The 13,469-nt window shown below is 38.5% G+C and overlaps 1 protein-coding gene across 1 annotated transcript in view; it reads left to right on the top strand.

Annotated features, from left to right (window-relative positions):
• Positions 1-13,469, top strand: part of OGT (O-linked N-acetylglucosamine (GlcNAc) transferase) — a 52,378-nt gene that overhangs the window by 24,366 nt on the left and 14,543 nt on the right. The window contains exons 15-19 of the mRNA XM_081080854.1: positions 2,080-2,205; positions 2,590-2,760; positions 2,875-2,991; positions 3,090-3,260; positions 4,973-5,125. Coding sequence (XP_080936980.1) covers positions 2,080-2,205; positions 2,590-2,760; positions 2,875-2,991; positions 3,090-3,260; positions 4,973-5,125 — 738 coding nt within the window. The remainder of the gene's footprint in view (positions 1-2,079; positions 2,206-2,589; positions 2,761-2,874; positions 2,992-3,089; positions 3,261-4,972; positions 5,126-13,469) is intronic.

Consider the following 13,469-nt stretch of genomic DNA (forward strand, 5'->3'; position numbering starts at 1 on the left):
AATCCTTCCAGACATTCACAGTGTTCTCTCAATTGGGGGTCTCTTCCACAGAGTTGACAAATTTTTCCATAGAGTATCATGTTTAATGAGCCTTAAAGGTCTTTATGACTCCCTTATTTAGAAGCTGACTTAGAGACATTGTGTTTGGGGGCAAGTAGTCCATTTTGATGCCTTTGGTGTTGAATTTATGGGGTTCTGGGTGGTCAGGGGCATTGTCCATATCAAAAGAATCTAAAAGGGAGTCCCATACTCGCAAGGTACTTAGGATTCTCATAGTTCAGGTCTTCTTGTAAAACCAAAAGACTGGTAGCTGGTGTTTATCTTTTCCCTTCAAGGCTGGGGGTAAAGGGGTGGGGATGGCTGGGAGGGTAGCAGCTTTGTAGATAAGGGCATTCCTGACCATACACAAAACTGCATTTGCACAAAACAGAGTTAGCCTATCCCTTCCTGCTTTTTAAATTTTGGTGCTCGCTTCTCTTCCTTACTAATAAATGTCTTTTGTGGTACCCCCCCTCCCCCCAAAATAGGGTACCTTCACCTGCATTATAAATCTGTTCAGGCAGCGATCTTTTTTCCTCAATGATCTTAATGGCATCTGGGAACTTACCTGCTGCCTCTTGGTTGACAGAAGCTATTTCTTCCATTGTTTCGACAATTTTAAAAATATTTTTATTGATTTCAGAGAGGAAAGGAGAGGGAGAGAGAGATAGAAACATCAATAATGAGAAAGAACCATTGATCAGCTGCCTCTTGCACACCCCACACTGGGGATCGAGCCCTCAACCCAGGCATGTGCCCTGACTGGAAATTGAACTGTGACCTCCTGGTTCATAGGTTGACGCTCAATCACTGAGCCACACCGGCCGGGCTGTTTTGATATTTTTAAGCCAAACCTCTTTCTAAAATTATTAAACCATCCTTTGTTAGCATTACTTTCTTCAGCTTTAGACCCTTCACCTTCCTTTTGCTTGAGGTTGTCATACAGTGACTGCTTTTTCTCGAGTCATATAAGTCTATAAGTATGCCTTTCTTACAGCAGTTTGGCACCCACATCAAAGTTGCATTTTCAGTACAAGATAGAAAGATACTTCACACAAAAGTGCAAGGTTTTTTTTTGAGTCTGCTGGTATAGCTTCAGAGATGCTTCATGAATTTCCTTTTCTTTTTTTTATAATGGTACTTACACTGGATTCATTTATCTTGAACCTACTGCAGTAGACCTCAAATATGGTGGAATATACCAAGCAATTCAACTTTTTCTTGTAGTGTCATGACTTTTCTTTGCTTCTTGGAGCACTTTCAGTATCACTAGTGGCACTTTCTGTGGGTCCCATGTGTTATTCAAAGTTTATGGCGTTTCATTAAACACCATGAAAAGTATGGGAGAACCGTGAGAGATCACAGTCCATACACTATTTACTGGAGAGATGAACTGCTCGCACAGAGATTAGCAGCATCACATGGCGTTTTAAGCAGATAAAGCAGTTGAGCTCACTGCAGTAGCAACAGGAGGGGGCTAGGAAATTATTATAGTAGTACAGTGTGTACCACAGTTAATTTTATGCAGTTATGATGTAATACCACATCTTTGTTTATTTACATTTCTGTCAACTGCAAATAGTCATATATGGTCTGTAAGTAATAAAATTTTGATCAATTTTAACTTTTATAATAGATTTTTATACATTTTTATGGGAGTAAATGATAAAATAGAAGTTAGTATCTGTATATGTTTTATGCATTCACAGTATAACTTTTTTGTGTGTTTTTTTTTCAATAGTTCTAGGCTATGTAATTCATCTGTATTTTCAAACTGTCACAGATCTCCAACAATTTTTGCAGTATATTTATTGAAAAAAAAACCTGCACTGTTCAAACCTGTATTGTACAAGAGTTAAATATATTCTGTTTCTATAATGCTTTGGGCCCATTTTAATGGCACTTAACCATATTTTTACCTGCATTAATATAATTTGTGTGCTTTTGCATCTAGGAATCTGAATTCTGTTTAATGCCAATAAAACTAATTGAATTAGTCTGAGATTATACCTAATGAGTTCTTATTTTTTTATTCCATAGATCCCATGCAATGGAAAAGCAGCTGATCGCATCCATCAGGATGGTATACACATCCTTGTAAATATGAATGGTTATACCAAGGGTGCTCGAAATGAACTCTTTGCTCTCCGGCCAGCTCCTATTCAGGTAAAGGAATTAATAATTGCTCACAATGTTTATTGGACTAAAAAGACAGTAATGTGCTTTTTTCCCCTCTGGCTACCTGACATTGGAAACAATAGAGCAAGCATACCTGACTTAAGGGAAAAAAGTATAGTTCTTGAAAGGCACAGGGACAGCGAATTTTGAGTGTAGAACACAATGCCCACAGTACATGGATACAGAGACATGCATTTCATAGTTGGGTATAAATAGTTCTTTTGTCTTGTAAATTGGAAAAACATTTTAGCACTTATGTTAGTCTAAAATACTATTTGATTGCTTTTGGCTGAGTCAGTCCTCCCTGTTTGTTTTCTTACTTAATTTTGGACCCTTTGGAAGAAGGTTCTTAGTCTATTTTTTCCCCCTTAGGCAATGTGGCTCGGATACCCTGGCACTAGTGGGGCGCTTTTCATGGATTATATCATCACTGATCAGGAAACTTCACCAGCTGAAGTTGCTGAACAGTATTCTGAAAAACTGGCTTATATGCCACATACTTTCTTTATTGGTGATCATGCTAATATGTTTCCTCATCTGAAGGTAGGTAGAAAAACAGTGCTATGGGGAATTGCAAAGAACTGTAGTCATTTATTTTCTTGCTAGTGTCCCTATGCATCCTAAATGACATGTCTGAAACTTTTTTCTTCTGATTAGAAAAAGGCAGTCATCGATTTTAAGTCCAATGGTCACATTTATGACAATCGGATTGTTCTGAATGGCATCGACCTGAAAGCATTTCTTGATAGTTTGCCGGATGTGAAAATTGTCAAGGTCAGGACCTGGTCAATATTGTCATTGAAATAAAGTTAGTTATCTGCATTTGGGATCTTTTCCCTAATGATACATTTTGTGCAATTTTTTTTTTAAAGATGAAATGTCCTGATGCAGGAGATAATGCAGACAGCAGTAATACAGCTCTTAATATGCCAGTTATTCCTATGAATACTATTGCAGAAGCAGTTATTGAAATGATTAACAGAGGACAAATTCAGATAACAATTAATGGATTCAGTATTAGCAACGGACTGGCAACTACCCAGGTGAGAAGAGAATAATAGAGCATAATATGTACCACCAGGTATACATTCACCTCATTGAAATCTCATAACTCTAGCAGGTAAGCATAATTATCCCTGTTTTATAGGTGAGGAAATGAATTCAGTGGAAATTGGCATCTTAAATAGCTTTGTTTGATTTTAAAATCACCTGGACTCAGCCAGTAGGTTATACTAGTGAGGGTCTATTGTGTTCATATCTTGTTATTTCCTTCTGTGGCTTTATTCTTAACAATGATGAACTTGGTTCTGTAACTAACTTATCCTTTCCCTAGTTAATTCTTACTCATCTTTAAGACTTTCAGTTCAAAGAGCTCCTCCAAGAATCTGTTCCTGTCTTTATCCTCAGATTTCTTTGGATAAATATCTAGAAGAGGGATTGCTGGGTCATATGGTAGTTCTATTTTTAATTTTTTGAGGAGCCTCCATACTGTTTTCCACAGTGGGTACACAAATTTACAATTCCACCAACAGTGCCTGTGCGTTCCCTTTTCTCTACATCTTCACCAACACTTGTTTATTGATTTATTGATAATAGCCATTCTGGCAGGTGTGAGGTGATCTCTCATTGCAGTTTTAATTTCTATTTCCCTGATCCCATTGTATATTGTAACCTCTGTAATATTTGGATATATCTTTATATCCAGTGTGACACATAATTCCCTGGTTTTGTATTCTCCACTGAATTGAGTACTTGTGTCTTAGCAACAATAATGTAATATGTGCTCAATAAATATATAATGCATACTTGAATAAGTGAATATGTAGCTCGGTCACAAGATCATAAGGCAAAGATCTCTGACCTCTTAAGAGTTAAAATTTTTACTTGTACATCATTTTATACCAACAGTGCTCAAAATGAACTCTTTGCTCACAGGCCAACTCCTTAATAAGGAGGTAAAGGAATTAATAATAATCGCTCACTGTGTCTATTGGGCTAAAAAGACAGTGTTGTGTTCTTTTTCCCTCTGATTACCTGGTATTGGAAACACTAGAGCAGACATGTTTGACTTAAAGTATAGGTGTGTTTTTTTTGTTTTTCTTTTTTTGTGTGTGTTTCATTTTTTCCCATCACCATTTATCCCTTCTAATCCCTCTTCCATCTCCACCCTCCTTGCAATCACCACACTAAAGTATAGTTGAAATGCACAGTGACAGAATTTTGAGTGTAGAACGCAATGCCCATATGTATGAAATGGCCTTACACACAGGAATAAGTTACATAACAATGTAAGGCAGTACTCACATGTGGGAATTACAAGGTAAGATTATAATTGGGTATATAGATACTCAGTAATGGATCAATGTGGGGAGAGGCAGTCTTAGTAAAGAATGTTTGGAGGAATAATTTAAGTTTAGCCTTAAAGGGTGTGTTTCATTTAGAAAAGGACATTTCATTCATGAAGAAAAGAGTAAGCCAAACATGGCTGTTGGATTAATAGGGTTTTGAAAGTAACTTTTGGACAGAGTGAAAAGCTTTTATAGTGCATCACGCCCGCCCCCCCCCCCCCCCACAGCAAATTAAGATAATGTTATAACTTTTTTCTTTTTAACTTAATATGTCATGAATATTTTATAGGTCAGTGACGTGACTCTTGACAGCGATACCATTTTGCACATTAATTCTTCACTGATTGAAAAAATATCGGACTATGTTGACTTTAAGTAAAATCATTGTATTCTTTTTCTTGTTCTAGATCAACAATAAGGCTGCCACTGGAGAGGAGGTTCCCCGTACCATTATTGTAACTACACGTTCTCAATATGGTTTGCCAGAAGATGCCATTGTCTATTGTAACTTCAATCAGTTATATAAAATTGACCCTTCTACTTTGCAAATGTGGGCAAATGTGAGTTTATGTAGACTCATTATTAATATGTAAAGACTGGGAAAGATTTGGTATACAGGTCATCTTGCTGAGACTGCCTCCCACCTTCATTCATGAGTGGCTGTGCTCATTTCTGCTTTTTTAAAAAAAATTTATTTCCAGTTACAGTTTAATGCAATATTATATTATTTCAGGTGTAAAACATAGTAATTAGATGTTTATATACCTTATAAAGTGATTGCCCCAATAAGTTGAGTACTCATCTATTTACTATATTCCTGTGCTGTGATTTACACCCACATGGCTATTTTTGTAACTGGCAATTTGTACTACTTAACCCCTTTCACAATTTTTCACCCATTCTCCCAACCCCCTCCTATCTGGTGACCATCAGCTTGTTCTTTGTATCTGTGAGTTTGTTTCTGTTTTCATTTATTTTGTTCTTTAGATTCCACATATAAGTGAAGTCATATGATACTTCTTTCTCTGACTTATTTTACTTAGCATAATACTCTCTAGGTCTAGCAATGTTGTCACAAATGGTAAGATTTCATTCCTTTTTAATGGCTGATTAATATTCCATTTTAGATATGTATGGTATCTTTTTCTAATCATCTATTGATGGGCACTTAAGCTGCTTCCATATCTTGGCTATTGTATATAGTGCTGCAGTGAACATAGGGGTACATATATATTTTCAAGTTAGTGTTTTGGATTTCTTCTGATAAATACCCAGAAGTGGAATTGCTGAGTTATATGGTAATTCTATTAAAAATTTTTTAAGGACCCTCCATACTATTTTTTATAATGACTGCACACCAATTTGTAATCCCATCACAGTGCATGAAGGTTTCCATTTCTCCACATCCTTGCCAATACTTGTTGTTAGTTGGTTTATTGATATGGCCATTCTGACAGATATAAGGTGACATCTCATTGTGGTTTTAATTTGCATTTCCTCAATGATTAGTGATGTTGAGCATCTTTTTATGTTTTGTTGGCCATCTGTATGTTCTCTTTGGAGAAATATCTGTTTAGGTCCTTTGCCCAATTTTCAATTGGATTTCTTGTTTTCTTGGTGTTAAGTTGTATGAGTTCCTTACATATTTTAGATATTAACTTCTTTTTTAAAAAAATATTTTTTATTGATTTCAGAGAGGAAGGGAGAGGGAAAGAGAGAAACATCAATGATGAGAGAGAGTCACTGATTGGCTGCCTCCTGCATGTCCCATATTGGGGATCGAGCCCGCAACCTGGGTACGTGCCCTTGATCGGACTCGAATCTGGGACCCTTCAGTCCACAGGCTGATGCTCTATCTACTGAGCCAAATCTGCTAGGGCTAGATATTAACTTCTTATTGGATGTATCATTGGTAAATATATCTCATTCAGTAGGTTGCATTTTTGTTGATGGTTTCCTTCTCTATGCAAAAACCTTTTAATTTGATGTGGTCCCATTTGTTTATTTTTTTTCCTTTGTTTCCTGTGCCCAAGGAGACAAATTCAAAAACATTGCTACAAGCAGTGTCATGGGGTTGACCGCATGTGTGTTCCGAACTCTAGGAGTTGTATTGTTTCGGGACTTTAATCCATTTTGAGTTTATTGTCTCTTGTATAGAAAGTGATCTAGTTTCATTTTTCTGCATGTATCTGTGCAGTGCTCCCCACACCATTTTTTAAGAAACTTTCTTTACCCTGTAAGTATTGCTTAGGCTCTATAGGATGCTTTGGGAAGTAATGGACATTTTAATAATGTTAAATGTTCCTACCCATGAGCATGGTACATGCTTCAATTTATTTGTCGTCTTCAGTACCTTTCTTCAATGACATAGTTTTCCAAGTATTGGTTCTTTTTTGTTGTTAATTCTCACCCGAGAATATCATTTTTCCATTGATTTTTAGAGAGAGTGAAAGGGAGGGGGAAGAGACAGAGAGAGAAACATTGATGTGAGAGAGACACATTGGATTTGTTGCCTCCCATATGCACCCTAACCAGGGCTGGGCATTGAGCCTGCAGCCAAGGTACGTTCCCTTTGCCTGAATTGAACCCGAGACTTTTCAGTCTGCTGGCCGATGCTCTATCCACTGAGCCAAATTGGCTAGGGCCCAAGGATAGGTTCTTTACCTCCTAGGTTAAATTTATTCCTAGACTGTGAAAAAGAAGGATCTCTTACGCTTTGAGACAGCATGGAGGGACCTGGAGAGTATTATGCTAAGTCAGTGGTTCTCAACCTTCTGGTCCTTTAAATACAGTTCCTCATGTTGTGACCAACCATAAAATTATTTTCGTTGCTACTTCATAACTGTAATGTTGCTACTGTTATGAATCATAATGTAAATATCTGATATGCAGCATGGTCTTAGGCGATCCCTGTGAAAGGGTCATTTGACTGCCAAAGGGATCGTGACCCACAGGTTGAGAACCACTGTGCTAAGTGAAATAAGCTAGTCAGAGAAAGACAAATATCACATGATCTCATTCATATGTGGAACCAATGAATAAAATAAACTGATGAACAAAATAGATCCAGAGACATAGAAGCATGGAACAGACTGATGAATCTCAGAGGGAAGGCAGGGTTGGGTGGGTGAGTGGAGAGAGATTAACCAAAGAACTTACATGTGTACTAGAGGCCCGATGCATGAAATTCATGCAAGAATAGGCCTTCCTTCCCTTGGCTGCTGGTACCAGCTTCCCTCTGGCACCCGGGACCTGGGTTTCCCTTGCAGCCCCGGCTTCCTCCGGTAGGTCATCTGGTCTGATTAGCATATTACGCTTTTATTATTATAGATGTGCATAACCCATGGACACAGACAATAGTGTGGTGAAGGCCTATGGGTGTGGGGATCCAGGTGCAGGGTGAAGGGGGTCAATGAGGAAAAAATGGGACATCTGTAATAAATATAAATTAAAGATACAGATAAATTTTAAAAATACAACAGCAAAAAAGATAAAAAAAATACAAACCCTGCCCAGTTTGGCTCAGTGGGTAGAGCGTCTGCTCGCAGACTGAAGGGTCCCGGGTTCGATTCCAGTCAAGGGCACGTACCTTGGTTGCAGGTTCCCTGGCCCTCGTTGGGGTGAGTGTGGGGGACAACCAATCAGTGTGTCTCTCTCACATCGATGTTTCTCTCTGTCTCTCCCTCTCCCTTCCACTCTCTCTAAAAATCAATGGGAAACATATTGTCAGATGAGGAGTAACAAAAAAACAAAACAAAAAATACAACAACAAAAAAATTTATTCCTAGGTATTTTTTATGCAATTGTAAATGGGATTATCTTCTTAATTTCTCCTTCTGATAGTTTATTATTGGTGCATGGAAATGCAACTGATTTCTGAATATTAATTTTGTATCCTGCTATTTTACTGAATTCATTCATCAATTCCAGTAGTTTTTTGGGGGACTCTTTAGGGATCTCTCTATATAGGATTATCTCATCTGAAAATAATGACAGTTTTACTTCTTCCTTTGCAATTCGGATGCCTTTCTTTTTTTCTTTTCTCACTGCTATGGCTAGGTCTTCCAATACTATCCTATATAATAAAAGACTAATATGCAAATCAACCAAATGGTGGAATGACCAGTCGCTATGTTGTGCACTGACCACCAGGGAGCAGATGCTCAATGCAGGAACTGTCCCCTGGTGGTCATTGTGCTCCCACAGGGGGAGCACCTCTCAACCAGAAGCCAGGTTCACGGCTAGTGAGCGCAGCAGCAGTGGCAGGAGCCTCTCCTGCCTCCGTGGCAGTCAGACATCCGCCGAGGGCTCCTGGACTGCAAGAGGGTGCAGGCCGGGCTGAGGGACCTGACCCCCCTACCCCCGAGTGCACGAATTTCATGCACTGGGCCTCTAGTATTGAATAAAAGTGGTGAAACTGGGCATCCTTGTCTTGTTCTTGATCTTAGAGAAAAAGCTTTCAGCTTTTTACCATTGAGTATGATGTTATCTGTGGCTTTGTCATATATGGGCTTTGTTATGTTGAGGAATGTTCACTCTATTCCTACCTTGTATATATTGATATGATCATATATTTCTTATCTTTAATTATTTTATGTGTTGTGTCACAATTGATTTGTAGTGTTGAACCAACTTTGTGTACTGGGAATAAATCCCACTTGATTATGGACTCTGATCTTTTTAATGGATCATTGAATTCAGTTGCTAATATTCTGTCAAAGATTTTTACATCTATGTTCATCAGGGATATTGGCCCATAATTTTCTTTCTTTCTTTTTTTTTTTTTGTAGTGTCTTTGTCTGATTTTGATATTAGAGTAATGCTGGCCTTGTAAAATTTGGGGAGAACCATTCCTTCTCTGTAATAGTTTGAGAAGCATAGGTGTTAAGAAATGTTTAGTAAAATTTACATCCAAAGTCATTAGGTCCAGGGTTTTGTTTGCTGGGAGTGTTTTGATACTGACTTCATTTTGTTAGTAATTATTGGTACGCTCAGATTTTGTTTCTTCTGGATTCAGACTTGGAAGATTGTATGTTTCTAGGAATATATCCATTTCTTCTAGGTTATCCAATTTGTTAGCATCTATATATATAAAATCCTAAGTGACTGTCTGACTGTTCAACCAGTAGCTATGACATGCACTGACCACCAGGGGGCAGACGCTCAACGCACAGGCATGGAAACATGGAATAGACTGATGAATCTCAGGGGGGGAGGAGGGAGGGCGGGAAGAGATTAACCAAAGATCTTACATGCATACTAGAGGCCCAGTGCACGAATTCCCTCAGCCTGGCCTGTGGGAATCAGTCCAGTATCCCCCGAGGGGTCCCGGATTGTGAGAGGGTGCAGGCCAGGCTGAGGGACCCCACTGGTGTACTGGGCCTCTAGTATTCTTATAATCCTTTGTATTTCTGTAGTGTCACTTCTCTTTTAAATCTTTTTTTTTAACTGTTTATTCTAGGTCACACTTTTTTTTAAAATAAGGTTTTTTTAAATTGATTTTTAGAGAGAGAGAGTAAGAGAGAGGAATTGATATATAGAAACATCAATGAGAGAGGACCATCATGGATTGGCTGCCTCCTGTAGGCCCCCTACTGAGGATTGAGCCCACAACCCAGGCATGTGCCCTGAGCAGGAATCAAACCGGCGAACTCTTGGTTCCTAGGTCGATTCTCAGCTGCTGAGCCACACCTGCCAGGCTTGTCATGCTTTTTATTGTAAAATAAAACACAAGTACAGGAAACCACACAAAACAAATATATAGACTGATGAATTATTACGAGGCAAACATCCTTGCAGTCACCACCCAGGTCAACAATTAGAACTCTGCTAGCCAGTGTAGAAGTCTTTCCATGTGCCCCACCCAATCACAACCCTCTGTCAACCTCCCAAAAGTAACCATTTCACCTGGCTTTTATATAATCACTTTTGCTAGTTTCTTTTTTTTTTCCTTTATTGATTAAGGTATATGTGTCCTTATCCCCCCATTGTCCCCCCACCCCCCCACTCATGCCCTCACCCCCCTGTTGTCTGTGTCCATTGGTTAGGCTTATATACATGCGTACAAGTCCTTTGGTTGATCTCCCCCTGACCCCCACCCTCCCCTACCTTCCCTCTGAGGTTTGATGGTCTGATCGATGCTGCTAGTTTCTTTACAGTTTATCTCCCTTGTGCATCTTGCCCATTTATTTGGTTCTTCTCTTTTTTTTGATGAGTCTGTTTAAAGGTATATCCATCTTTTTATCTTTTCAAAGAACCTGCTTTTGGTTTTGCTGATATATATATATTTTTTTTTACTGTATTTTGTTTATTTCCTCTATGATCTTTATTATTTTCTTCCGTTACCCACTGTGGCCTCTGTTCTTTTTCTGGGTTTGGTAGGTATAAGGTTAGATTGTTTATTTGAGATTTTTGTTTTGTTTCTTAAGGTAGGCCTGTATTTCTGTGATTTTCCCTTATAGAATTGTTTTGGCTATGTCCCATAGATTTGGGGTTTTCGTGTTTTCATTTTCATTTGACTAGAGGTATTTTCTGATTTCCTCCTTGATCTCATTGTTAACCCAATCATTGTTTAGTAGCATGTTATTTAGCCTTGTGTGTTTTTCAGTTTTCTTCTTGCAATTGATTTCTAGTTTCATACTGTTGTGATCACAGAAGATGCTTGAGATGATTTAAATCTTCTTAAATGTATTGAGACATTTTTATGACCTAACATATGGTCTGTCCTGGAATGTGTTCCATGTTCACTTGAAAAGAATATACAGGGTGTTCCCCAAAAATGTATACACACTTTTTTAACAGCTGATAGCTCAGTTTTGAAAAATGAAATGTATTTTTAATTAACACTGTCTTTATAATTACTCATACACTTTTGGGGACACCCTGTATATTCTATTGCTTCGGGGTGAAATGTCCTAAAAATAACAGTTATGTTCATCTGGTCTAATGTGTCATTTTCTGTCCGCATGGTTTATCCATTGATGTGGTAAAGTCCCCTACTAATGCCATATTACTGTCAATCTTTCTATTTCCATCAATGTTTGCTTTATATATTTAGGTCCTCTACATTGGGTGCACAGATGTTTATGAGAGTTCTGTACTGTTGTTGGGTTGATAAGTTTATCATTATGAAACACCTTTCTTTGTGTCTTATTTATTACATTCTTTGTTTTAAAGTCTGTTTTGTCTGCTATAAGTATTGTTATCCCAGCTTTTTTCATTTCAATTTACATGAATTATTTTTTCCATCCCTTCACTTTTTTTTAGTACTCCTCACTTGAGGACATGCTTTTATTGGTTTTTACAGAGAGAGAGGAAGGGAGAGGGAAGAAGGGAGGGAGGGGGGTGGGAGAGAGCGAGAGAGACATTGATGTGAGAGTGAAACATTGATTGGTTGCCTCCTGCACACTCTGTACTGGGGATTGAGCCTGCAACCTGGGCATGTGCCCTCCCTGGGAATTGAATCAGCAACCTTTTGTTGCACAGGATGATGCACAACCAGCTGAGCCACACCGGCCTGGGCCATCTCTTTATTTTTAATCTGTGTGTCTTTCAATCTGAAATGTGGGTCTCTTTTGGGGAGCGTATATACAGGTCTTGTTTTTTTACTCAGCCACCTATGTCTTTTTTAATATATTTTATTGATTTTTTACAGAGAGGTAGGGAGAGGGATAGAGAGTTAGAAACATCGATGAGAGAGAAACATCGACCAGCTGCCTCCTGCATACCCCCTACTGGGGATGTGCCTGCAACCAAGGTACATGCCCTTCACTGGAATCGAACCTGGGACCTTTCAGTCCGCAGGCCAACGCTCTATGCACTGAGCCAAACCGGTTAGGGCCACCCTATGTCTTTTGATTGGATCATTTATCTATTTACATAGAAAGTAATTATTGGCAAGTATATAGTAGTTGTCATTTTATTGTCTTCATTTTTGAGTTGCAGTTTACATTCAATACTATGTTAAACAATCATGTACTTTTACAGAGTGATCATAATTATTGCAATTTTTAAAAAATATATTTTATTTCAGAGAGGAATGGAGAGAGAGTGAGATAGAAACGTCAATGATGAGAGAGAATCATTGATTGGCTGCCTCCCGCATGGCCCCCACTGGGGATCGAACCTGCAACCCAGGCATGTGCCCTTGACTGGAATTGAACCCAGGATCTTTCAATCCATAGGCCGATGCTCTATCTACTGAGCTAAACTGGCTAGGGCAATTATTGCAATATTATTGACTGTATTCCCTATGCTGTAATTTACTTCTTTGTGACTATTCTGTAACTACCAATTTGTACTTCTTAATCCCTTCACCTTTTTCCACCTAGTCCCCTCTGTTCTCTGCGTCTAGGTCTGTTCTTTTGTTCTTTAGATTCCACATATAAGTGAAATTATATGGTATTTATCTTTCTTTGACAGACTTATTTCACTTAGTATAATATGCTCTAGGTCAGCTGTGGGTAAACTACGGCCTGTGGGCCGGATCCGGCCCGCTTGAAATGAATAAAACTATTGAAAAAAAAGACCGTACCCTTTTATGTAATGATGTTTACTTTGAATTTATATTAGTTCACACAAACACTCCATCCCTGCTTTTGTTCCGGCCCTCCGGTCCAGTTTAAGAACCCATTGTGGCCCTCGAGTCAAAAAGTTTGCCCACCCCTGCTCTAGGTCCATCGATGCTGTTGCAAATGGTATATTGTTTTTGGATTGTTCTTGTAATTCTTCTCTGTTCTTTATTCTCCTGCTCTCTTTGATGTTGACTTTATCATTATTATTTTTTAATATTTTTATTGATTTCAGAGAGGAAGGGAGAGGGAGAGAGATAGAAACATCAGTGATGAGAGAGAATCATTGATCAGCTGCCTCCTGCACACCTCCTACTGGAGATCGAGTCCACAA

The sequence above is a fragment of the Myotis nattereri genome (genome assembly GCF_964212035.1).
Source record: "Myotis nattereri genome assembly, chromosome: X".
Classification (NCBI taxonomy): domain Eukaryota; kingdom Metazoa; phylum Chordata; class Mammalia; order Chiroptera; family Vespertilionidae; genus Myotis; species Myotis nattereri.